The sequence below is a fragment of the Eptesicus fuscus genome, chromosome 7 (assembly GCF_027574615.1).
Source record: "Eptesicus fuscus isolate TK198812 chromosome 7, DD_ASM_mEF_20220401, whole genome shotgun sequence".
NCBI lineage: Eukaryota > Metazoa > Chordata > Mammalia > Chiroptera > Vespertilionidae > Eptesicus > Eptesicus fuscus.
In genome coordinates, this window is record NC_072479.1 from 47,440,715 (window position 1) to 47,467,651 (window position 26,937).

Below are 26,937 nucleotides of genomic sequence, written 5' to 3' on the forward strand. Positions count from 1 at the left end.
CGAGGGAGAGCTGAGCCACGTGGGTGGAGCTGGAGCGCGGCTCGCATGGGGGAGTCTATCCCGCTGGCCGCCCCGGTCCCGGTGGAACAGGCTGTGCTGGAGACATTCTTCTCTCACCTGGGTGTCTTCTCTTACGACAAGGCCAAGGACAATGTGGAGAAGGAACGAGAGGCCAACAAGAGCGCGGGGGGCAGCTGGCTGTCGCTGCTGGCGGCCTTGGCCCACCTGGCCGCAGCCGAGAAGGTCTATCACAGCCTCACCTACCTGGGGCAGAAACTAGGTACCTCCGCCCCGTCCCCCCCGTGACCCTTGAGGAGGAAGGAAAGGGGGTATATTCCCCCGTCGGCAGTGCCTTGGGTTCCCTGTTTCTGTCACTTCCAGTTGCAGGTCCTACTCGGCGCTCCCAGATCTCCTCCCACTGTTCCCTTCCTTCCCTCGGCGTCCACAAACCCCGCCCACCGGCCGCCGCTGCGGATAGATTGGCGGATGGGGTGGATGCTTTTCTGCCGGGCTGTGTCCCGAACCGATGGATGTATCTGTTTTGCCCAGTGCATGGATTGGTGCCATAAGTGAGAAGTTAAGCAAACTCTGTCCTCGCTCTTCTAACAGTGACACGGCCGCCAGAGGAGCAAAAGTTGTTAATACCAACCTAGTTGAGTTAATGAACACAATTGTCTGGCTTATTAAGGTTAAGGCCCCTGAGAGTTGTAAGTGGAGGCCTCCTCTCTTTTCGTAGTCCCTCAATAAATATTTAATGAACGAAGAAGTAAAGGAATACTGGGCAGGAAAGGCAAGAAATATGCCTAACACTAAGTAGCAAGAGGGGATTTACAGGGAAAATGGTAAACTCTCTTATCCTCCCATGATAAAATCTCGCCCCTGAAAATAAGATGCAAGAGCAGATTCAATTAATTTAAACTAGCAGAAACAATATAAGTAGATCAGAAGGAAATAATATATGTAAAAGCCAAGGCCTATGCATACAAGGTATTACTACTTATAATTATCAGTAATAGATATGAGTCACAGAGCTTTCAGCGCTGTTTTAGTTCTTTGGCCTATTTTAGACCCTTTAATTGTCAGAGGCACAGGTTCTGGTATGAACAAAGGACACATAAATAGAGAAGAGAAATGTAAACATTGCAGATTCCATTTTGATTCCCCTCCACCCCCAATTTCCTTATATTGCCTGAAGGTGCCCATGTGTGTACATCTTACTTTCAGTAAACACTAAAGGAGCAAGTCTTTCTGAGATCTTAACTTCTGCCTTAGCTGTTCAAATAATAACTTGTTATTTAGTATGTCAACTCATTGGCAAAAACTGGTCAGATAGTTTCACCTTGTACATTTTTTCTTCCCCTTTTTACAGTGGCACTTCTCACAGATTTCGATTGCTGTTGCAGTGTTATTAATCCCCTTTTTTACATATTGGCAAATTGTGTACATGCAGTTGTGTGAGTAGGTGACAGGCCCAAACCAGAATACCTGCTTTTAAACTGTCAGATTGTATTTGTATCCATGACGTATTTAAAAATTTGTACCTGTATTATGATTTACATATATATGTAAATGGGGAGGATTTTGACTGTAACATTGAAGGTAGGTAATTTTCTGGCAGTTTTATTGTTTATAGATTCCCCCTCTTCACCAAGTGTGGAGATTGACCCCAATGCCATGATTCTTAATTTCTTAAGCTTATCTATGAGAATTTCATTAAACCTGTGGACTTACTCCCCAGAAAAATACATATGTAATACAATTTTGCATATAATCTGAGAGCATTCAGTTAGATTTCCTAAAGCCTATTTATGCATCCCTATTTAAAAAGTTTGCTACTCTAGTTAAGTTGTATGTGCCTGGTTTTAGGTAAACAAAACTGGCTGTCCTGTGTATAAGATCATGTGTAAGACCATCATTGTCTCCAGCTTGGGTTCTGTGAAGTGGGCCATATTATGCATTGTGATTGGTTCTGCGTGCACCCCACCTTTCATGGATGAGCTTGAGCACTATGCCTTGAAATTGACCCACAGAGCATTTTACACTGGGAAACATGGCCAGGCACTGTTCAGGCTCCCAGGTGACTTGTCACTTTTATTCACTTGTATAGTAAATGTGTAGGTTCCAGATGTCAATTTTAACTTTGTAAATACCTTACAGTTTTTTGGTATTGGAATGTTTGTGATATCAACATGCTTATACAGTACGACTTCATGATTATTGGGTTGACTCTCCATTTTCTTTTAGTCTTTATTGTTGAGAGTATTACATATGTCCCCTTGTTTCCCCCATTGACCTCTTCTAGCCCCCCTCGCCCCCCCTTCACCACCCTATTGTCTATGTCCATGGGTTATGCATATATGCATACAAGTTCTTCGGTTGGTATCTTCCCATCCACCCACCCTCCCTCCCCTCCCCTCTGAGATTCCACAGTCTGTTCTATGTTTTATGCCTCTGGATCTATTTTGTTCATCAGTTTAATTCGTTCATTAGATTCCACATATGAATGAGATCATGAGATACTTATCTTTCTCTGACTGGCTTATTTCACTTAGCATAATGCTCTCCAGGTTCCTCCATGCTGTCTCAAAGGGTAAGAGATCCTTCTTTTTACTGCTGCATAGTATTCCATGGTGTAAATACCACAGCTTTTTTATCCACTCATCTACTGATGGACACTTGGGCTGTTTCCAGATCTTAGCTTTTCTCTACATCCTCGTCAGCACTTGTCATTTGTTGATGGTAGCCATTTTTATGGGTGTGAGGTGATACCTCACTGTTGTTTTAATTTGCATCTCTTTGATGATCAGTGACCGTTGAGCATTTTTTCATATGTCTCTTTGCCATCTGTATGTCCCCAACTCTCCATTTTCTTAAAAAATTGTTTGTGTTGCCATTTGAAACATTCTCACGTTCTTTAACTACTTTGCTAATCAATATATATTTTTATTTATTTCAGAGAGGGAGAAAGAGATAGAAACATCAATGATGAGAAACTCATTGATCGGCATGCCCCGCACTGGGGATTGAGCCCGCAACTCGGGCATGTGCCCTTGACCAGAATTGAACCCGGGACCCTTCAGTTTGCTGGCTGACGCTCTATCCACTGAGCCAAACCAGCTAGGGCTCTATGGTTTTCTTTAAAAAGCAAAACAAAAATTTTATATGTATTTTTTATCTTTATTTTTTAAAAAATATATTTTATTGATTTTTTACAGAGAGGAAGAGAGAGGGATAGAGAGTTAGAAACACCAATGAGAGAGAAACATCTATCAGCTGCCTCTTGCACATCCCCTACTGGGGATGTGCCCGCAACCAAGGTACATGCCCTTGACCGGAATCGAACCTAGGACCCTTGAGTCCGCAGGCCGACTCTCTATCCACTGAGCCAAACCGGTTTCGGCTATATGTATTTTTTAAACATTTAAAACATGGTTCAAAAAAGTGAGTCCTTTTGACCTCGCTCTGTAACTGGTGTTTATTGGCGACCTTAGCAGTGAATCCTGATTATAGATGTCTTTTGGACAAAGGACAGACCCGACAGGGAGCTTTCTGTTCTGGTCTTGGCTCACTTGTGAAAAACTCTGGGTGGAGCCCTTATCTTGGAGCCTTCTCTTCCCTTTGAAGGGAGCATGTCTGTTTGGGGAAGGATCAGTGACTCAGTGCTTGTGGAGGATTTTAGAAAGTCATACTTTTGTCCCCTTTGTTTCATTACTGGAGAGTTTCCTCAACCTCTGGTTGCTAGAATTTAGTGTGGTAGAAAATGACTTAACTTGAGAACTGACATTTAAAAATTATCAAGAAGTTGTAGAATAAAATACCCAATTAGATGTTTTACATGCTCCTTGAATATACTCATACCCTGAAATTTCATGTGTGAGATAGACTGTTGAAATTTTGAGAAATAATGAGCACTCATAAATTAAAATATTCATATTTTATAAATTCAGAAAATTGAAAAGAGGAAGAATTCTGGTATCTCTGGAAGGCTAATCCTCATTGGATATTCCTAACCAGGCTAGTCAATAAATAGGATTGTGCTCCTGAAAGCTTTGAGAAGAGAGGGCTGGATAAAGAAATGGCATTGGTGGTCTGTCCCTTCCTTATAAGTGTTACTTTACTTGTTTTCACATACTAGTGATTGATGTTTATTGATAAGCTTTTAAAGATATTCTTTGTTTTCATGTCATGCTTAACTCCGCTAGGTAAGGGTAATCTGATGAAAGAAGGTATCACGAAGGCCACACTGTTTAACACTGGAAGTGAGTGCAGAGTTGAGGTCTCCTAGCTCTGTCAAATAGATAGCTCTTCTTTTTACAGGACTTGAAACTCCCAATTTACCATAGAGTTTCAGAGGCCCAATTATGCAGTATTGAGCGTTTTCTTATATCAGTTATAAATGGAAGGGAAAGAGGTTAGCATGATTAAATATGTGCTTTGCTCTAGGTACATTGTATACCAAATGTTACTTAATTTGCCTTCTTAGCAGCTTTATTACTAATTTTGCATTTAAAACAATAACCAAGGTTCAAAGTAGCTAAGTCATTCCCACATCACACAGCTTTCAAGTATGGAAGCTGGGATTTAGAACCAAGTTGGTCAGACTGTCAGAGCTTTTAGGTCTTACATGATACTCTTATTACCTTCCTAACCTAAGAAATTTTGTCCTAGACCTTGGCACAGAGGTCTATTTATTCTGTACCGTCACTTTACAAAATCTGCAAAGCTGGACTAAGTGTGGGCATGGAAGGAAGGCAAACCCTCCAAGGTACAGTCCTGAATGGGATGTTGGTGTCCAGTTCAATCCACCTGTACCTATGAATTTTGCTGCTATTAGGAGAAATGATGTGAATGTTAGTCAGTGTGTTTAAGCAATAAATTGGAGAAAATGGTTTTTAAGTGCTAGTTGTTTGTCTGTGGAACCAGTAGTAAACAGGGTGACCAACCTTCTAGATTTGCCTAGGACTGATGGGGTTCCTTGGACATGGGATTAAGGAAGTATTTACCAAGAATAACATTTTCAGTGCTGAAATCTGGAAAAGTCATGGATAAACTGGGACAAGGTGGTTACCATAGTAGTAAGGGCTATAAGATTCATTTATTCTTTCTTCCTGCCTTCCTTTTTTTTTCTTCTTTTTTTTTTTTTTGAGGGGGAGGGGAAGTAAAATACCATAGGCCAAAAAATGTGATTTAATATCCACCCACATCCTCACCTTCAAGTAATAGCATTCTGGGACTTAAACTATTCTTCCAATTCGGAATCCTTCTGTTTTGTCTTCTGATAAAAGGAGAGTTAAAGCAGATTTAAGGTCATCAAAAACAAAAACCTGGCCAAGGGCTCATCACTTGTTTTTTTACATTTTCACTGCCATGAAACTGTCCATTTTTCTGTGTCCTCCAATCCAAACAGACAGTCACGGCCACTTATAAAATGAAGGATATAAACTAGGATATGTTGACTCTTTTAGTGAACAGAATTTGTGAAGTACCTTCATTTCATTTGATTGACTTCTGACATTTCACTTTCCCAGATTATAGGAAAGATCTGTGTACGTGGTTGTTTATTTCTTTTACATTTTTTATTTTTCAGTCACAGTTGACATACAATATTATATTAGTTTCAGGTGTACATCCAGTGATTAGACATTATATAACTTACTAAGTGATCATCCCAATAAATCTCCTCATCTGACATCATACATAGTTATTAGAATATTATTGACTATATTCCATATGCTGTACTTTACATCTCCATGACTGTTCTGTAACAATCAATTTGTACTTCCCAGTCTCCCTCCCAGCTGGTAACCATCAAAATGTTCTCTATATCTATGAGCTTGTTTCTGTTCTGATTGTTTGTTTATTTTGTTTTTTAGATTCAATTGCTAATATGTATGTATGTACTTATTGCCATTTTATTGTTCATATGTTTTATGTATTTTTTTCTTTTTCTTCTTAAAGAAGACTAACATTTCATGTAATGCTGGTTTGGTGGTGATGAACTCCTTTGGCTCTTTCTTGTCTGGAAAGCTCTTATATGTCCTTTGATTCTTCATGATGGCTTTGCTGGGTAGAGTAATCTTGGCTGTAGGTCCTTGCTTTTCAGCACTTTAAATATTTCTTGCCAATCCCTCTGGCCTGCAGAGTTTTTGTTGAGAAATCAGCTGACAGCCCTGAGCAGTTTGGCTCAGGGGATAGAGCAGCGGCCTGCGGACTGAAGGGTTCCAGGTTCGATTCTGGTCAAGGGCATGTACCTTGGTTGCAGGCACATCTCCAGTGTGCAGGAGGCAGCTGATTGATGTTTCTCTCTCATCATGTTTCTAACTGTCTATCCCTCTCCCTTCCTCTCTGTAAAAAATCAATAAAATATATTTAAAAAAAAAAGAAATCAGTTGACAATCATATGGAAGATCCCTTGTAACTAATGAACTGTTTTTCTCTTGTTGCTTTTAAGATTCTCTGTTTGTCTTTAACCTTTTGCATTTTAATTATGATATGTCTTGATGTTGGCCTCTTTGGGTTCATCTTGTTTGGGACCTGCACTTCCTGGATTTTTATGTATGTTTCCTTCATCATGTTAGGGAAGTTTTTCCATAATTTTTTTTTTAACATAGGTTTTCAATTCCTTGCTCTCTCTCTTCTCCTTCCAGCAACCCCATGATACTATGTTGGTATGCTTGAAATTGTCCCAGAGACTCCTTACACTATCCTCATTTATTTTTATTTTTTGGATTCTTTTTTCTTTTTGCTGTTCTGATTGGATGTTTTTTTGCTTCCTTATATTCCAAATTGCTGATTTGATTTTTGGTTTCATCTATTGTACTGTTGATTCCCTGTAAATTATTCTTCATTTTAGTTAGTGTATCCTTAATTTCTGACTGGTTCATTTTACGGTTTCCATGTCCTTTAATATGTTGTTGGCATTCTCACTAACAACCTTATAATAACCAGTGTTTTGAACTCTACATCTAATAGATTGCTTGACTCTATCTTGTTTAGTTCTTTTTCTGGAGTTCTATTCTTTCATTTGGGATATGTTTCTTTGTCTCCTCATTTTGGCAGCCTCCCTGTGTTTATTTCTATGTATTAGGTAGAGCTACTACATCTCCCAGACTTGGTAGAGTGGCCTAATGTAGTAGGTGTCCTGTAAGGTCCAGTGGCACAGCCTCCCTGTTCAACCAAGTTGGGCATCCCAAGTATGTGTCCTCCCACCCCCCATCAATGGGAGGGATTTACCCCAGGCCAATCAGTTGCATGTCTGGCTTTGATCAACCCACCCCTGTGGAGGATCAGCTGTGCAAGGGCCCACTTCATAGATCAGAGCTTACTTCAGCAGGGCTCTGGTATCTGCTGAGTGCCCCTTGAGTGTGATGCTTGTGGATGGCATTTCAATGTGGTCTGAAGCTGTCCACTGGGTGTACTGGCTCTGGAGCCTCCCTGGAGTTGCAAGCCAAGGTCAGCTGCTGCCTGAGTTCTGCCCGGGACCATCCAGCATGAGCTACAAAGCCATCTGCAGATGGCTGCTACTTGTGCTGGGCTTGGAGGTGCCCAGGCAAGGCCAACGTATGAACAAGGCCAGCTGCTGCTAGTGCTGGGCCCAGAGCCACTTAGTGAGAGGTATGGGGCACACTGAGGCCAGATGCTGTTTTGAGAGATTATATAGGAAAGTCTAAAGCCTGAGCCAAGACAGGCCATATGGAAAAGTCACTGGAAACAGCTTGAGTGGAGCAGGATCTCAGGGAATCACTAGGACAGGGCGAACAGTGTGAGCAAAGTTGATGGAGACTCAGATATGGCACCCTCCTGCTGGCTCTGATGGGGGAGGGCTCAGAAAAGAAACAATGGCCTCTGCCAGCACTTCTGTCTGGGAGAAAGCTGCCCCCTCCAGCTCTCGTCCTGATGCCAGACAATTCAGTTTCTCCTCGTATTTTCCTGGTGCCTTTCCAGATGCTGCCCCAGTGCTAGAACTCAGAGAGAGTGAGTCCAAGTCTGTGTGAGGGCTCTTTAAGAGGAACTGCCAGGGACTCCACCAGCCTTCTGTCTCACTCAGCCTCAATCCCTGCTGGTTTTTACAATCAGAAAGTATGGGGACCTCCCTTCCTGGCACTGGAACCCTGGGCTAGGGAGCCTGGTGTGAAGCTGGGACCCCTCGCTCCTCAGGGGAGATCTCTGCAGCTGAGATATCCCTCCCGATTTTTATCCAGCACAGGTGGGTGTGGGACCAGACTGTGCTGTGTCCCCGTTCCTCCTGCCAATCTCAGTGTGGTGTCTCCTTTATATTCTTAGTTGTAGGATTTCCATTCCGCTAAATTTCAGGTGGTTCTAAATGATGGTTGTTCTGTAGTTTAGTTGTAATTTTGATGTGGTTGTGGGAGGATACAATAACACATTTACCTACACCACCTTCTTGACTAGAAGCCCAGATTCATTTCTTAAATCATAAGCTGGACAATGGATTAAAAAACAACTTTGTGAAATCTTTCATTCATTAAGAGGTTATTTTTACAAATGCCTTGGTAAATAATTTTCACTCCTAACTGATATCTTAGAATAGTAATAAGTTCACTCATTAAAGCCTTCTGTGTATATCAATAGAAAATTTAAAACGTCACCCATCTCTGAGTTTTTTTATATTTCCTAAGAATTACAGTTTTAAACTTGTCCTGTTTCTCTTCCTTTTCCTAATGTCTTGCTTCCGACCCTTTGATGGTTAGCAGAATTGCTTAAGGCAACATTTGTGAAGCTGGCTCTATAATTTTCAGAAATATAGTTGATCATGTATTAATATAGAAGTAAGGAAATTATATCTATGCCATTTGATCCTTTTTGATTGTTGAAAAGGATATATTTGGTCTTATATTTTGCTGATTTCCTTTGGAACCCCTGAGTTACAGTAGCAGTTATTTATTTATTTATTTATTTATTTTTTTTTTTTTATATTTTATTGATTTTTTACAGAGAGGAAGGGAGAGGGATAGAAAGCTAGAAACATCAATGAGGGAGAAACATCGACCAGCTGCCTCCTGCACGCCCCCTACCGGGGATGTGCCCACAACCAATGTACATGCCCTTGACTGGAATCGAACCTGGGACCTTTCAGTCCGCAGACCGATGCTCTATCCACAGAGCCAAACCAGTTTTGGCCAGTAGCAGTTATTTATAATTGCTTGTTGCTCTTAGTGATTCACAACGTGCTGCTTATTAAAACCTATATTGTCAATTTTGTTAAGAGTACTAAGGTGTCCTTTTTTCTCCTGAGAGCCAGTAGTCTGTGTTCTTGTATGAGGGAGATCTATGTGTATTTTCCATTTTCTGGTTTGAAAGATAAGATTAAAGATGAGATTCAAAGGAAAATGTAACTCTAAAGCAGAAATAAAATTTGCTGATTTACTAGGAATAACAACAGTTTTTCATAATTGGGTGTTCTCGTTTGTTTCAAATATATTTATGTGGAAGGAGGGCTTTTTAGATCTAGGATAATTATTCTCTGAAATGAATCTGAGTCCTCATTAAAGTGGGGTGGTTGGGAATTGGTGTGTGGGTAAGGAAACCAATCATAGGTCCATTGCTACACTAATGAGTGGTACCAGGCATTCATTTAACTTACTACTCTTCAGTGAAATTATCAACCTCAAAATATTTAAATCTCCCAAGCATAGAAGTTAGAGAATATGGTAGATGTAAACTCACTGAGCTCAGCAGTTCAGATCCTTTCCTTTTGAATGCTGAGAGGTATTTTGTGCTTCTGCTTTCTCTTCCTTACCTCTCATGTGCTTATGTCATTTGCCTACCAGGGGGCCAGTCTTTCTTCAGCAGGAAGGACTCCATCCGCACCATCTATACTTCCCTGCATAACGAGCTGAAGAAGGTGGTGACTGGCCGGGGCACCCTGGGAGGGACCGCTCCTCACGTGGAAGAACTCCTTTCCCACCTGTCAGAGCAGCTCTGCTTCTTTGTTCAGGCGCGGATGGAGATTGCAGACTTCTATGAGAAGATGTACACCCTCAGCACACAGAAGTTCATCAATGCTGAAGAGCTCGTTGGCCTTTTGGACACCATCCTCAAGAAATACAGCTCCAGGTCAGTGTAGGTGAAGAAGGAGGGAGGGATAGAATGTGGCAGCCTCTGGACCCCACGCAGACCCTCAGTTTTTCCCCAAACTCTTATAAAGATCTATGATGAAAAAACAAAGGAGAATAGCTCTATTGCATTTTGTATAGATTAATTAATTGACAAGTGTGCATTTGGCACCTTCTTTGGGCTTAGTTAACACCATCCTGGATGGATGCTTCTCTAAGCAATAGAGAAAGACCAATAATGAAATAAGTCTTAAAAGATGTATTATAAAAAGAGTTTATACAACCAAAAGAGAATCTGATATAATAGAAGGCTAATAGTCAAATTGCCCCCTCGACCAGGAGTTCAACCAGGAGTTCAACCAGGGGTGGGGCTGGCCGGCCAACCTCCCTCAGCCCCTTCCCCTGGTTGACCCCGCCCCTGATCAGCCACGCTGTCCCCCCACCCCCATCAGGGGCGGGGCCAGCCAGCCAACCTCCCATGTCCCCTCTCCCCTGCCAGCCAGACCCCACCTGTGCACGAATTCATGTATTGGGCCTCTAGTTATCTATAAAATAATGTGATTTTTTAACAAACCACTATTTGAATAAATGCCCTTTCAAAGTAATCACCTTGGTGAGTTATCCACTTATTCCTCTCATGTACCTGTTACATAACATGTGTTAGAAACTCCTGTATAATTGCTTTTGGCCTAGTGATTATTTTGAAGGGTACCCCTCTTTCGGATATATGACTTCCTGTATGTTTGCCTAAAAGAGAAAGGTAGATAGCTTAACTTATATTCCCAAATGAAGGATAATACTTATCTGATTAGTGGTCTGGGGAAGGGAGGCAAAGTGGGGGGATTAAAAGAGATTTCAAGGAAGACGTAGAATCAGAGATGACTTTTAAGGGCAGGTAGGGTTTTAAAAGCAAAGGTAGGAAAGAAGGGAGCAGATGCTTTGAGATGAGAAGGTGAGTTCAGAATACTGAAAGGCCTCAGAGTGAGGTACCTGCTGGTCTCTCTTCCTGAAACCCTCTTGTCCTAGCTATCTACTCAGTTAAGTCTTGGTTCAAATGTCAGGGAACCCTTCTCTTCTATCCTACCCTTAGTCACTCTTCTGTTCCCCTGATTTATTTTCTTCACATTCCTTCTTGCCATCTGAAATTACTGTTATTTGCTCAGGGTGTGTTTTCTTTTCTCACAACTAGGATGTGAGCTCCATGGCAGCTTCTGTGTCTTCAGCACTTTGAACAGAGCCTAGCACATATAGGTGCTCAAAAGGTGTTTGTTGAATGAATAAGTGAATAGTAGATAAGTAGTGGGGAACCATGGAAGATTTTTGAAGATGGGAGTGTTGTGTTCTCATCCTTATCTTAAACTGATGACTATGGCACTGGTGGGTGGGATGGGATGGGATGGTAAAGAGAGTGGTCACAGGAGGGAAGGTTAGTTCAGCAGGCTAGTATGGTAGTCTGATCAGTGATAGGGCCTCATGGTTGCAAGACAGTGGAAAAGGAGATGAGGATGAGAAAAGTCTACAAGTCTTGGCAACAGGATAGTGGGAGTAATGAGAAGTTTATGTCAAAGGTGATTTGGAGGTTTTTCACCTTAAATGATAATATTATTTACAGGATTGAGAAGTCAAGAGGGGCTGGCTTACCTGGTAGAAGGTAGTGAGCAAAATTTAGAGCAATTTGAGCTTGAGCTGCTAGCATATTTTCAAGAAGAGATTCACTAGGTAGTTGGAAATGGGGATCTAGAGCTCAGGTGAAAAGGCAGAAACAGAAAACAATTGGAGGTCATCTGTATGGAGAAGTAGACTTGTTTTTTGGTTTCAAAACTAACATATCAATGTTTCTGTTAAACAGCAGCAATTGATTTTTAAGCTTGCAGGAAAACTGGGGGAAATATTTTTATGTAACTATTTTGAAGGAAGATATTGAACAACTACTGTATGTCAGGCACTGTGTAATACTCTCTTATATGATACCTGCTTTGAGATATAGGTGTAGATAGTTCTTCTTTTATGGAGTCTCAGAGAAGTTAAGTATGCCCAGGGCCATGCAGCTTATCTTGAACCCCCCTCCTCTGTGACCCCAAAGCCTCTATTCTGTCTGTATGCATTATTGCTTGTATCAATAGTGAGATGCGCTTTATCCAGTCCAGGTAAATAATTCATCTCTGTTGATCATTTTGCAAGTCAATAAACAAGATCTATTTTTATTTCTTGAATAAATAATAAGACAAAGTAAGATTATGAAGTAATAGTCTTCTGTCATAGTAAGATGGAAAACATTGTAAGCACTTACTAACTTCCCTTGCGAAGAATAAGGGTTGTATACTGGGAAAAGTCATGTAATGTACATCTTTTCTCTGAGCACAGATAGTTTGATTACTATATTATCATGTTTTTATTCTTTCTTTATAAAGTTTTTTCCTAGTTTTTTTAAAATTTTGAAATTTTTACTCATCCAGAAAAGTTGCAAGAATAGGATAATGATATAGAATTGTAATATGACCAGTAAATCCCATTCCTGGGTATATATATATGCCCAATGAAAAATACAAAATGAGAACATATGCCCGCACATAAAAACTTTTACAGGAATGTTCATAGCAGTATTATTGGTAATAGCCAAAAGGTGGAAACAACCCACATACCCATCAATGAATAAATAAATGTGGCATATTCATACAGTGGGGTATTATTCGGCAAATAAAAGGGATGAAGTACTACATGCTAGAACATGGATGAACCTAGTAAAATTATGCTACATGAAGGAAGCCAGTCATAAAAGATTACATATTGTATCATCCCATTTATATTAAACTAGAGGCCCGATGCATGAAATTTGTGCAAGGGGCTTGGCCCTCGCAGCCATGGTGGCTTGCCTTGGCTCTTGCAGCCCCGGCTTCATTCGGAAGGTCATTCAGCTGTCCAGTCTACTTAGCATATTATGCTTTTATTATTATACTAGAGGCCCGATGCACAAAGATTTGTGCAAGAATGGGCTTTCCTTCCCCTGGCTGCTGGCACCGCCTTCACTCTGGCCAGGAGCTGCCTTTCCGCCTTCCCATGCTGCCCAGAGGTCTGGAGTGGCTGGGGCGGTGCGGAACACCCCCAGCTGCTCGGTGCCTGTTTATGCAAATTAACCCACCATCTTTGTTGGGTTAATTTGCATACTCCTCCTGATTGGCTGGTGGGTGTTGCTAAGGTACGGTCAGTTTGCATCTTTCTTTTTTATTAGTGTAAACTAGAGGCCCGGTGCATGAATTCATGCATGGGTGGGGTCAGGGCAGATGGGGCTAGCAGGAAGTTGGCCTGCCAGCCGGCCCCTATTGGGTGGAGCTGCAGGCAGTTGGCCGGCTGGCCCCGCCCCCTGGTCGAACTCACATTGGAACTCCCCATCGAGGGGACCATTTACATATTAGCCTTTTATTATATAGGATATAGATGTCCAGAATAGGCAAAATCATAGACACAGGAAGTAGATTGCAAATTCATAGACACAGAAAATGGTTGCCAGGAGTTGGAGGGCTGGAGGGAGAATGGGGAGTGACTGCTAATGTATAAATGGTTTCTTTTTGGGGCCATGGAACTGTTCTAAAATTATATAGTGGTGATGGTTATACAACTCTGACTATATTAAAACCATTGAATTTTATAATTTAAAGGGTGTATGTTACATATATGAATTAAATACCAGTAAAACTGTTGCTTAAAAAAATTGTACAATGAGATATTATTTTTCTAGATTCACTGTTATTAAAATTTTGCCATGCTTGCTTTATTTCTCTCAGCATATAATTTTATTTTCCTGAGTTATTTGGAAGTCAAATGCGAACATCATGCCATTTCACTCCTAAATACTCCATTGGATCTTCTAAGAACCATACAAAACTATAACATAGTCTCCTCACAAAACATTTAACACTGTTTTCTGCCATCATCTAATATAGAGTCCATATTCAGATTTCCTCAATTGTCCCCAAAATGTTCTCTATAGTTGTTATTTTTATTGTCTTGTATTTTTGAACTTATGATATATTCTAAATTTTCTTTTTATTAATTTTAATAGGTAATACATGAACATGGGTCAAAATTTATGAAGCACAAAAGAATTCATAGTGAAAAGTCTACCTGCTGCCCCCTGTCCTTTAGCTACTTAATTCCCTTCCTAAGAAGCAATAAATGTTAGCAAGCTCTTCCTGTCATGCCAATAGTCCATGTATGTAAATATACACATTTTCTTTTTATAAACAAACTAGAGGCCTGGTGCATGGATTCATGCATGGGTGGGGTCCCTCAGCTTGGCCTGCACCCTCTCGCAATCCAGGACCCCTTGGGAGGATGTTGGACTGCTGGGTTTCAGCCCGATCCCTGCAGGCCAGGCCCTACAGGGATCAGGCCAAAACCCGGCAGTCCGACATCCCCCAAGGGATGTAGCAGTGCTGAGGTGGCAGGCGGCCGGGGAGGAGCCCCAGCTGCCTCCGCCCAGTAGCACTGCCAAGGAGGCAGGAGAGGCTCCTGCCGCCACAGTTGCACTTGCCAGCCATGAGCCTGGCTTCTGGCTGAGTGACACTCCCTCTGTGGGAGCGCACTGACCACCAGGGGGCAGCTCCTGCATTGAGCGTCTGCCTCCTGGTGGTCATTGCACGTCATAGAGACTGGTAGACCGGTTGTTTGTTCTTAATGGTCGCTTAGACTTTTATATATATAGATTTTACATGTGTACAAATTTTCTGTTTGTAAATGTATTCTTTCTCAAATCTGATTTATATATGTATATATTTATTTAAATAAAATAAGTGTTTGAAAACCAAAAACTTAAGTACAGTTGGAGATAATGATTCTCAAGGGGAAGAGATCTCATGTGGTGATTGCTAAAGCTAATGTGAGAGTGGTTTGCTGACCCATCTCAGAGCTTAAGAAAATACTAATCCCTGGGCCCCTCCTCTCTTTCCCTAAGAGGGTAAAATTTAATGATTCTGGATTGAGTGCCCTGAAATGTGTATGTTTTAAAAGTTCCCTGTGATACTGATACATAGTCTGCATGAAAAAAATTGTTTGGAAAAATAGGAGAAAGATGCCAACACTAGGATATACAGAGTATTGAACCTTACAGATATGTGTGCATGGGTATATGTGTACATGTGTGTGTCTCCTAGGAATGATTTAGCTGTTTTCGTTTTTATTATATTAAATTTGTGACCTATCTATCATCTTTGAATGTTCTTTGAAACATCCCTCTTCTCAGAGGCTTGCGAATTTCTCCCATTTTCTGCAAAAGCCTGGCTTGCATTCTTGAAACTCCAAGGGCAGCACTTGGCTGCGCCCAGCAGCCTTCTGATTGGATGCTGATGGAATCCAATGGAACTGGGTTGCAATACCATGCATGGTCAGTGGGTGTTTTCATCAGCAGTCTCCATCTTCCACCCTTGCTACCTTTCTCTAATCATTAGGGAATTACGGATCACAGTTACATCCTAGCCTGAAAACTATCTACATTAGAGACTGGGTTAATTTGAATAGCATAAAATTCCTTAGTTAAGAAATTCTAAAAAATAGAAATCCTGTATAATATATTGATTTTCTTTTGCAAGTGGGATTATTTTAGGTATAAATAAACATGATTTGCCCTTTGCTGGGAATAACATCCTTTTTTCTACAGTTTTTTTGATTTGGCATCTGTGCTACACCAAGCACATTTCTTTTATGGTCCCAGTGTTCTAGAGAAATAATTCATATTTTGCTATTCTGTTGTATTGAGTGAGTTAATCTTTTTCCCAAAGGACCCAATTTATCTTTCAGGGAATGCTTACTTGCCCCAATATATCTGATCTATGTCAGAACACTTATAAAAAATTGTGTGAGTTTTTTATGTTTTAAACCATGGACTGCTTTTGTATTAAAAAATTAACAAGCATGATGTATAGCATGGAGTCTAAACCTCTGGTCCTGACATGTCCAGCCTGCTTTCAAAGATGAATGGAAAGCATGTTTGGGTTTTTTTCTCTGCAAGCCAGTGTGTTAGAGTAGAAAGGTGTTAAAGGTTTCCTCTTTTGGTAAACATTACATTATTATACAAATACAAATCTTGTTTAAGAATCACAGTCATTTATGACACTGGCTTTCAAATCGAATAATTAACATTACTCATATAAGAGTTTTTGTGTGCCTTCTAGAAGAAAAAACATGAACTTGGCTTGTTTAAGATGAGAGTGTCTACTATTCCTTGAATACTCTTGAGGAGAAATAGAACTGGATTTCTCTCCAAAGAGGCATCAATGAAATGTTTTTTGAGTCTGTAGAATTTGTTTTGACTTTATTTACCTGTTTCATACAGTGAGCATAAAAGAAAATTCTGGCTAATTTTGTTTTGTTTTGTGGTCAAAACAAAACTGGTAAATTGAATGCAAATTAATATTTACTCTCCTAAATCAAGAATATAGCTTTTAAGAAATAATGCTTTTAAAGAAGTCAACAATTATTCATACATTAGAGAGCTTTTAAAAATCCCTCTGGTATGGGAATAACACACCATTCAGTGATTTTTTTATTCTTTAATCATAATTTTATAGCTAGAATTTAAAGAATCTTTTTTTAGTTTCATAAAACTTTTGTTTGCATTTTTTATCTGAATGCTTCAAATGGCAGAATTCTCACCAAAGGCAGAACTGTGATTTGTTTAGTCTTTATGCCCTTTTTTCTTCAGAAAAAGATTTGTGATGGATGATAAGACTGTTAATGAAACAGTTGTGTGTATAGTTCAACAGGGTTAATTATCCCTCACTGAAAATTTTCTAAGCAAAACCAATAAGAATGCACTTTCTGTGAGATGCCTTCTACTCTAGACACTTGACATGCCTAATCTTAACAGTGCAGACTGAAGGCCTTTTGTGATCTTGCCCAGCCTACCTTTTCAAATTCATCTAAGGCCCATCAAATGCCTCAAATTGCAGCCAAACTCTTAGTAAAGAGGAAGAAGCCTCAGATAAATCTTTCCCCATTTCCTACCTTGGTTCATATTATTTATTTTGCTTAGAATGTCCTTGAATTTGTAGAGGTGGCAAAATATCTTTTTTCTCTATCCTTCTAAGTTCTCAGCTGGGGTCCCTTTAACAAAAGACAGATTGCCCTAGCTGGTTTGGCTCAGTGGACTAGAGCATTGGCCTGCGGATTGAAGGGCCCCAGGTTCGATTCTGGTCAAGGGCACATGCACGATCCCCAGTCGGGGGCGTGCAGGAGGCATCTGATCAATCATTCTCATCATTGATGTTTCTATCTCTCTTTCCCTCTCCCTTCCTCCCTGAAATATATATATATATATTATAAAAATACACACAAAAGACAGATTAACAAGAGAAAAGCATACAAAGGTATTGAATATAAATTTTACATGACAGGGAAGCCTTCATAAGAAATGAAGACCCAAAGAAGCTGTTTAACTTATGTGTTTTTGTGCTAGATTTGAATGGAGAGTTGTGGAAAAATGTACTAGGATGAAAAAGGGTGGGAGCTAAGTGTAGTAAACTGGGGGTAACAGCAGGCCTGTTCATTCAGCTTCCTCTCTGTGTCCCTTAGTCTTTGGAAATAAGGATGCTCCTTTACTCAGGGAATGAGGATGGCACCTTTCACTAGAGACTTTTATGACCTGAATCAGGGAAGGGTCAGAAGTCCTTCCTGGGCATATGGGTTTTTTCAGATTCATTCAGTATAGAAATTGTTAAAGATTCTGCTTACCTTGGTTCAGTCATCAATTTAAATGGAAACTGTAGCCAAGAAATCAAAAGGCTAATCATAAGGGCAGCAGTGGGAGAATTAGGAAAGATCATCAAGGGCAAAGATGTATCATTAGAGAGACCCGGCTGAGAGCATCCCACACCCTCACATTCCCAATTACTATATACAAATGTAAAGGTTGGACAATGAGGAAGGGGGAGAAAAAATTGATCCATTTGGAATACAGTGTTGAAGGAGAGCTCTACAGATACCTTGGGCAACCAGAAAGACTAACTAGTAGGTCTTAGAGAAAATTAAGCTTGGAACGTCGAGGTAGGCAAAAATAACAAAACTGAAGCCGTCGTACTTCAGGCACATCATGAGAAGGCAGGGTTCTTTGGAAAAGACAGTAATGCTGAGATAAATAGAAAGCAGCAGGTAAAGAGGAAGACCAATTATGAGATGGAATGACTCCATAAAAGAAGCCTTAGGCATGAGTCTATAAGAGCTGAACAGAGGTATTGAGGACAGGATGTTGTGGACATCACTCACCATAGGGTTGCCAAGAATCAGAACTGACTCAAAGGCATGTACCATATTTTTGAGGAGCATGTTCTGAATCCCATCACATTGTTCTATCATATATCATTTAGCTATTGCCACAGTCATTCTGTATAACCACCACCCCAAAATTCACACAGGCTAGCAGGTCTATTTCGAGAGTTGCGTACCTGGGTTAATCTTAGCTGGGTACACTGTTGGTCTCACTAGGCTTGGCTTATTGCTGTGAGCTTTGGGCTTAGTCTGCTCCACGGTGTCCATTCTGAGCCCAAGGTTAGAGTGGGATCAGCTATTCAATGGCCATGCCAAAGTGCAAAAGAACAAGCCCAGCCAAGCTCATTTTAAGCCTTTGCCTTCATCAGATCTGTTAATATCTCTTTGGCCAAAGCAAGCCACATGGCCCAGTGCATCCATAGTCCGGGGTGGGGAAAAGACACTCCTCTTTGGGTGGGAGAAGCTCCAGAATCACATGGCAAAGAGTGTGGAATCAGCGGTGGTTACAAATTGGGACCAGAAATGTAAGCCCTCATCGTCATATAGCTAAATTGTACCTGCTCCTTTTATTTTGTTTTAATCCTATCTGCTCTTTAAGCTTTATGGCTCAACTCAAATCCTGTCTCCTGTACAATCTTTCAACCAAAGGAATTGCTCCTTCTTCTAAACAAATGTGTATCCATTATAAATACGTCCTTCTAGCATGGAGGGTCCTGCAGGAAAAACTTCTGGCTAATTCATCTAAAAACTAGTAAACTAATTGTTTTAAATGAGAGGATATCACAGGTTTGTTTTGTTTTTTTATTGTGGTAACAAAATTTAGCATTTTAACCATTTTTAAATGTGCAGTTTTGTGGCACTTAGTACATTCACATTGTTGTGCTACAGATTTATTTTTAATCAGGCTTCTGACTCCTCACATGCATGGCTTGTTTTGGAAGGAACTCCTTTACAGGGATTTACAGAGGAAGGAATGCATGTACACTCTCTTTTTTTATGTGCATGTATACTCTCTCTTTTTCTGGCCTTTTAAAAAATTGATGAGAGAGAGAGAGAGAGAGAGAGAGAGAGAGAGAGAGAGAGATTGATTGATTTGTTGTTCCACTTATTTATGCATTCATTGGTTGATTCTTGTATGTATCCTGACTGGGGATCGAACCTACAATCCTGGCTTATTGGGACTATGCTCTAACCAACTGAGTACCCGACCAGGGCTCTTTAAAAAGCAGATGTTCTATGCAAATAGTTGTCAATTTATTCTGTATTCAGACTCATTCAAGCTTGTTGCCATAGCTGAGATGTATATTTTTGGATTACAACAATTTAACAGATTCCCCTATAGGAGCAGTTTTCTACCAGTATGCTGCAAGAACTATTAAAAAAACATGCAATACCTGGCTGTTGAGTCGGGGGCACTGATCTCTTTTCTCTTAGATTGTCAAATTTTAAAAAATCACAACAGCCATCTGGTGTGAATAAATCAAATTATACCCCTTTTTTTTTGTCAGATTGGAAAAATATGTATTTTTTGGTATGCCACAGAATTTCAGTAATTAGTTTATATGTGCCATGAAATGAAAAAGTTGCAAATTGCTGCCCTATAGTGTGGGTTGTGAATAGGTATGAAGCACACAGCAGAATGGAAATGGGGAAATGATACATCATAATGCTAATCTCAAAGTCTTGGCAGAATAATTTTAATATGTATTTTTAGCTCTTCTTAAAACTGAAAAATAACTTCAACATTCACATGCATTCTAATAAATGTTGAGCATTTAAGCACTTTTAGTATATATTTATACTTGTTCAGAATTTTTTCCTGAAGGTTTGTAAGATAATTCATGTTCTTTCAAGGAGAACATTGGGGATATAATGATTTCCAACTGGAAGTAGAAAAATAGAGTATTATTTGTGGTAGCATTTTCTCCAATCTCATGCCATTTTCTGTTATTAGCAGTCTTGCTGTGTTTCTAGTTCCTTGGTAAATTTTCCTGATATCCACAGTTATAGAATCTTGTGATGCTTAATGATCATTAAGTGTTAAGGGGCCTTAGCCTTTAGGCCAAGGGCGTGGGAGCATTTCTTACAATTCAAAGATTTTGTGTGTCTGTGTTAGACTTTCTTAATGTTTATTCATGTCATGTTTGAATAGTCCAAATTAGTTAATTATGTAAGCACCTGAGCTAGAGGACTTGAGATCTGTTTTATCTTTCTGATTCTTTGAGTATATTATTAGACTGGCTCCTCCACCTATGTTTTTAGCTTCCCTATCTTGAAGGTAAAATGCAAGTAATAGAAAAAAAGCAAAATGTTGTTGTTGTGGTGGTGTGAGTAACTACATCCTGTTGATCACATGACAATCAGTTCTGGTCTTATAATGTCCAACCTAGTATGGCTCTCTTAACCATAATTCCTTTAATTAGTGTGTAAATACATTTTTTAAAAACCCTAGGTATACTTGTGATAATTTTTTTCCTAATTATTTAATTGAGAACTAGCATTTTTCCTTTCAACTGGGGCCAAAACAGCTGTGTAAGAGGCTTCTGTCTCATTGACAGTGAAGCAGTGAAATCCCGTGGGCTCGGGCCTGTAAATCATCTCCTGAGTTGCCTGGATGTGCTCAGTAAATGCTCCATTCTGTTCATACCTTTCAAATGGGTCACTTGCTAAGCAGATTCCTGCAACTTTGAAAGATGCTTTGGATCTTTAGGAAGAATGTAAGGGCTTGATGTAGGCACCTTGAGAAGGGGGATGCACCAGGCTCGGCAGACATTGAACCTCCTTGGAGGTTCTCAGAAAAAACAAAACAAAACAAAACAAAAAATTGAGCAAGAAAGCTCTAAGTAGAGATTCCATACAGAGATGATCTCCTTAGCCATTCTATTTCATTGTTACAGAACTTCACTTAGATCATAAGCAACAGGCAGAATCAATGGGACAGAAACTAGGGTTCAGTTCTTAACACAATTAGCACATACACTGAATTTTACTATGTACCACGTGTTGTAGATAAAAGCATGAAAAAGTAGGCAGGTTTTACTTCCCCTCAGAGAGGAGCTCAAAGCAAAGGTAACCATATGTCCCAGTTTGTCTGATAAATTATATGCTTAAGTTACTAAAGAGGGAGACAGGTATTCAGAAACTAGAGGATATAATTGGTGGGGATTAGACAGAGAAGGCATTTCTAAGGAAGTGACTCTGAAGAGGAGACCTGAAGCACAGAAAAAAATATTGATGAAAAAGGGTTACACTCTCACGGACCTAAGGGTCTTTGCACTTGCCCATTTCCCCCTCTGCAGGGAGGGAGGATACTCTCACATCCTATCCTCTTCCCCCTCAATATTGTTACTACAGGTAAAGTAGACTATGTTTTACAAACAACAGATAGCAATTCTTGAGTCATAAAATTAATTTAGTGAATAGTAATTCAATTAAAAATATACATATCTATATATATAAAAACCTAAGTGACCTTCCAACTATCTGACTGGTAGCTGTGATGCACAATGACCACCAGGGGGCAGACGCTCAAAGCAGGAGCTGCCGAGCTGCGGTGACTTGGCAGCTGCGGTTCTCGGGTGATGCACCCTGGAACCAGAGAGGAGGGAGCCCAATTCTGGGGTGTGTCACCCGAGAACTGCCCTCTCACAATCTAGGACCCCTCAGGGGATGTCGGAGAGCCGGTTTCAGCCGATCCCTGCAGGCCAGGCTGAGGAATTCCACCAGTGCACGAATTCGTGCACCAGGCCTCTAGTTATTAAATATCAAGAGTATACTAGACATAGGAAGGGTAAATAAGAAGTTAAAAAACAAAAGCCTTTTATTTGTATATGTGTGTGGTGTGTACTTAGTCACAATATAAAGCGTACTTCTAACTAGATCATGGACAAAAAAATTTTTTAAACATTTTGTCTAGAACAAGTAGAAATGAAACCACCCTACTACCTTGACCTTCTTTATGGTATCATTGCATTTCTAATTATTTACTTAATGTCACTATTTCTCTAGTGAGTAGAATGGGAATGTGGCTCAAGCTAATAAGAGACCAGATTACTCAAGCCTTTTTAAGGATTTTAGATTCTACCCTAAAATAAATGGAAAATGACAACTGTTAGATATTTTTTGTTTAGCTACCATTTTATTTTTAACCGTGATTAAATATAAAGGGAATTTGGGAACTAGGATTGAATGAGGGCTTTCTGGTAAATGTTCTATTCCTTTAATAAACATTTTTTGATTATATATTAGGTTTCAGGAATAGGTTTATAGTCTATACTCTTATCTGAAAAACAGGTTTAATAATACTTACAGAGTTACTGTGAACATTAAGTTTAGCATATTATGTACACAGTCAAGAGATGTTTTAGTGACCTTTTCATTACGTGCACCTCTTTAAGACCACATCCTGAAAGGAAGATGCCTTGTTTTGATGATAATGTTAGTTATACAATTACCAGAATAAATAAAATAAGTTGAGAATGATAGCTAATTTAATTTCCCTGTAGTTGAAAAGAAGGTAGCTACTACTCTCATTTTTTTTTTTAAACATCAGGCTATTGCCCTAGGATAGTGGTCGGCAAACTCATTAGCCAACAGAGCCAAATATCAACAGTACAACGATTGAAATTTCTTTTGAGAGCCAAATTTTTTAAACTTAAACTTATTCTAACGCCACCTCTTCAAAATAGACTCGCCCAGGCCGTGGTATTTTGTGGAAGAGCCACACTCAAGGGGCCAAAGAGCCGCAGGTGGCTCGCGAGCCGCAGTTTGCCGACCACGGCCCTAGGAGAATATGATGACATAATTCTGAAATGGTAAAGTTATGTCTGAATGAATTTTTTAAAACATGTTTTTATTGATGTATTTAGAGAGAGAGGAAGGGAGAGGGAAAGAGAAACATCAATCAGCTGCCTCCTGCACACCTCCTACTGGGCAATGAACCTGCAACCCAGGCATGTGCCCCAACAGGGAATCAAACTGGTGACCTCTCAGTGCATGGGATGACGCTCAACCAACCGAGCCACACCAGCATGGGCCAGAATGAATTTTTTAAATAAGTGAACATGGGATCCTTCCATTTTTCCTTCCCCTGCCTTCAAACGTAATACTATTTATCTGACCACATTTCTTTTGAGGGCAGAAAATGTCAACATGGAGTAATATTTCCACTTATTTCTGTTAATTTCCCTTCCCCCTTCAGATTTCACCACCCAATCCTCAGCCCTTTGGAGAGCAGTTTCCAGCTGGAAGTCGATGTCCTGAGTCATCTCCTGAAAGCCCAGGCTCAGGTCTCCGAGTGGAAGTTCCTGCCGTCTCTGGTTAACTTGCACAGCGCTCACACCAAGCTGCAGACCTGGGGCCAGATCTTTGAAAAGCAGCGGGAGACCAAGAAACATCTGTTTGGAGGGCAGTCTCAGAAGGCTGTTCAGCCCCCACACCTTTTCCTTTGGCTGATGAAACTCAAAAACATGCTTCTTGCCAAATTTAGTTTCTACTTTCATGAGGCACTGAGCCGACAAACGACTGCTTCAGAAATGAAAACGTTGACTGCAAAAGCCAACCCAGACCTGTTTGGAAAGATTTCCAGCTTCATCAGGAAATACGATGCTGCCAACGTGTCTTTAATCTTTGATAACCGAGGGTCTGAGAGCTTTCAGGGTCACGGCTATCACCACCCCCATTCCTACAGAGAGGCCCCCAAGGGTGTGGACCAGTATCCAGCCGTAGTGTCTCTGCCCAGCGACAGGCCTGTCATGCACTGGCCCAACGTCATCATGATCATGACGGACCGCACCTCCGACCTGAACAGCTTGGAGAAAGTGGTTCACTTCTACGATGACAAAGTTCAGAGCACCTACTTCCTCACCCGCCCAGAACCCCACTTTACCATTGTCGTCATTTTCGAGTCAAAGAAATCTGAGAGAGACTCCCACTTTATTTCCTTCCTCAATGAGCTCTCACTTGCCCTTAAGAACCCCAAGGTTTTTGCAAGTCTGAAACCTGGATCCAAAGGTTAGCAGGTTATCTATGCGAAAGGTTTTCAAGAGAAGAAATTGTGTTCTTAATTGCTCTAATGATCTACAATGGTCCGTGATTAGGGTTTCGATCCACTCATGCTTCTTTCAGAGCTAAATTAAAGACAAAGCCTCCCTAATTGTGTCACACACTTTATATGCAATTAAGGCCAATTAAGTAAAGCAGGGTCCTCAAACTATGGCCCGCGGGCCACATGCGGCCCGCCGAGGACATTTATCCGGCCCGCTGGGTGTTTTTGCCGCCGCTGCCTGTCCTGCTTAGCAGCCGACTTAGCAGTGTGCATAGGAATTTGTTCATAGTTTTTTTTTTTTTAAACTATAGTCCGGCCCTCCAGTGGTCTGAGGGACAGTGAACTGGCCCCCTGTTTAAAAAGTTTGAGAACCCCTGAAGTAAAGTATCCAAAGAGTAATCTAGGCTACAGTATATCTCCTTGGTACAGCAAAGTACTCTCAGTATTTTCTCCTGTTTTCCTGTATTTTATGTAGACTGAATATTTATTAACCTTTGATGTTTCTTTCCAGACGTTTTATATTCCAAACATTGTGTTCTAATGCCATTCCAAACGCCCTCTCCTTTCCCCTCCCACCCAGATGAGTAATTGGGATAAGATATTAAATGGCCATTTTAGAATTAAGGATTATATGTTTCCTATCTCATAAACTAGCCAGTTAACATGAAGTTACTAGTTTTATGATTCTGATCTACAAATGAATATTTTTGATGCCAAAATTAGAGTCTTGGTGAGAAATGCCTGCCAGTTATTAAAGTTGAAGGTAAATCAGAATAGTAGGGTAACATCAGATCTTACCAGTTCAGGAGACCCTATGGCAACTTTAATAGCCATGGGTTCTTTTGGGGTGATCTACACACCTAACTGCACTTGTTTTTACCCTTATAAAGTTTGAATGTTTCACTCTTTTTCAAAGTCAGCATAAGCCATTATGTGGGATATTTTCACATAGTATCTGCTTGGCTTTCTGTTTATCACCTTTCTGCTGAAATGTATGTTCCTATTCGGCTCCACCCTTGGTTATTTGGTTATTTTTAGGCTGAAAAAGCATGTAGTCTTGGTTTTTCAGTCACTCTTAAACATTCATGTGACTTAGCCTACTTTTATAAAATAAAAATGGAATCGCTGCACTTGCTAAAAATCAATTGTGCATTCCAAGGACCTCTTCATACTTGTGTAATCAACTCAGTACTTAAGCACATCTGAACTTGGGATTCATGTCTGTCTCCTCCAAATATTTTTAGAAGTAGTGCTACATCTTAACACACGCTGCCTTAACCCTTTTCTTCAGTTTGTGTTCAGGAGGAAGAAGGCATAACGGGGCTGTGGAGACCTTCACCTCTAGCTTATTGATTCAGAATAAAAATCAGCCACAAAGAGTAATTGAGTTATTATTTGCTATTTCCTTCGAAGCTTGTGTGTCATGGACTAGTAATAGTCCAGTCAGTCCTGTTTCTCATGATTGCTCAGAGCGACCACAGCGGATAAGCCGGCAGCATTGGCTGAGATTAGAGGAGCCCCTCTGAGTCTGGACTACTTGGAGGAAGAACCCACTGACCTATTTTCTGGGGAGAACATGTGCTTTCTTTTCTTTTTCCCTTTTAAAAAAATAAAAGTCATATGATTTGTAAAAAGCCAGTTTGCTTTAAATAGAAAGTAGTGATTTACCTCTGCATTTTATTCACTCAGGTTCTATAAAAATCTGAACAGACTGTACAACTTTGACCTTACATAAAACATTGAAAACAATTGGAACTAAAAAGTTAAATCATTTTTCCTCCCTTTTGTGCTTTGCTAAGAAGCTGAAAAACATTCCTTGGTATGCATGTACTTTTTTTTTCCTAGATAAAACCACCATTAGCCTTAAAATATGCTTCATTATAACATGGAGAAGAGTGTAAATAAACATATATACAGTACTTAAATACTCGCCTAGAACATATTTGAATTGTATATTTATTTTTGAACATATTTTGGTTCAGGCCGAGAAACAAAGTCATTTTACTCTGAGATTTGTCCTCTAAATTCAGTAATGAAATGATCTGTAAAGTGTATGTTTTGCTAATTGGAAGAGTAAACCTGCCTATTTTCCACATACTGCTTATTTTGAAATTTGTTTCTAAACCACAGCTTGATCGATTCTTATGGGTAACCAAGAGTGTGGTCAACACTGAGTTTGTGAGTCCATCAAGGAGTGTTGCGTGTTAGAATGCTGTCTGAACACAGAGTGAACTACTGTCTTCTCTTAGGTCCAGCCTGGTATCTGACTGTGTCTTTGAGGGCGTGTGTGAAAATAGAGCCTGATTCTTAACTGAGGAACCAAAATCCTCTACATAATCACTTTGCACATTTGGACATATTGGAGAAAATCTACTTTCAAGAAAGAAAATAGTTGGTAATTCACTGCACTCCCAGGAGAGTCACTCAGATGAAGTTTAAAATACTGTGTCCACCCTTAGATCCGGCAGCAAAATTGCAGTTTTGTTTCTTTGGCAAGTCAGCCTATGAACTTGACTTCTTTATCTGTAAAATGGGGATAAGGAAAATGTGGGCTCT

The 26,937-nt window shown here is 40.2% G+C and overlaps 1 protein-coding gene across 1 annotated transcript; it reads left to right on the forward strand.

The window, feature by feature from the left end:
* Positions 1-24,633, forward strand: KICS2 (KICSTOR subunit 2). Its single transcript, XM_008148743.3, has 3 exons — positions 1-280; positions 9,792-10,077; positions 23,536-24,633. The coding sequence occupies exons 1-3, from the start codon at positions 46-48 to the stop codon at positions 24,350-24,352; spliced, it is 1,338 nt and encodes a 445-aa protein (XP_008146965.1). The 5' UTR covers positions 1-45; the 3' UTR covers positions 24,353-24,633.
* The last annotated feature ends 2,304 nt before the right edge of the window (positions 24,634-26,937 follow it).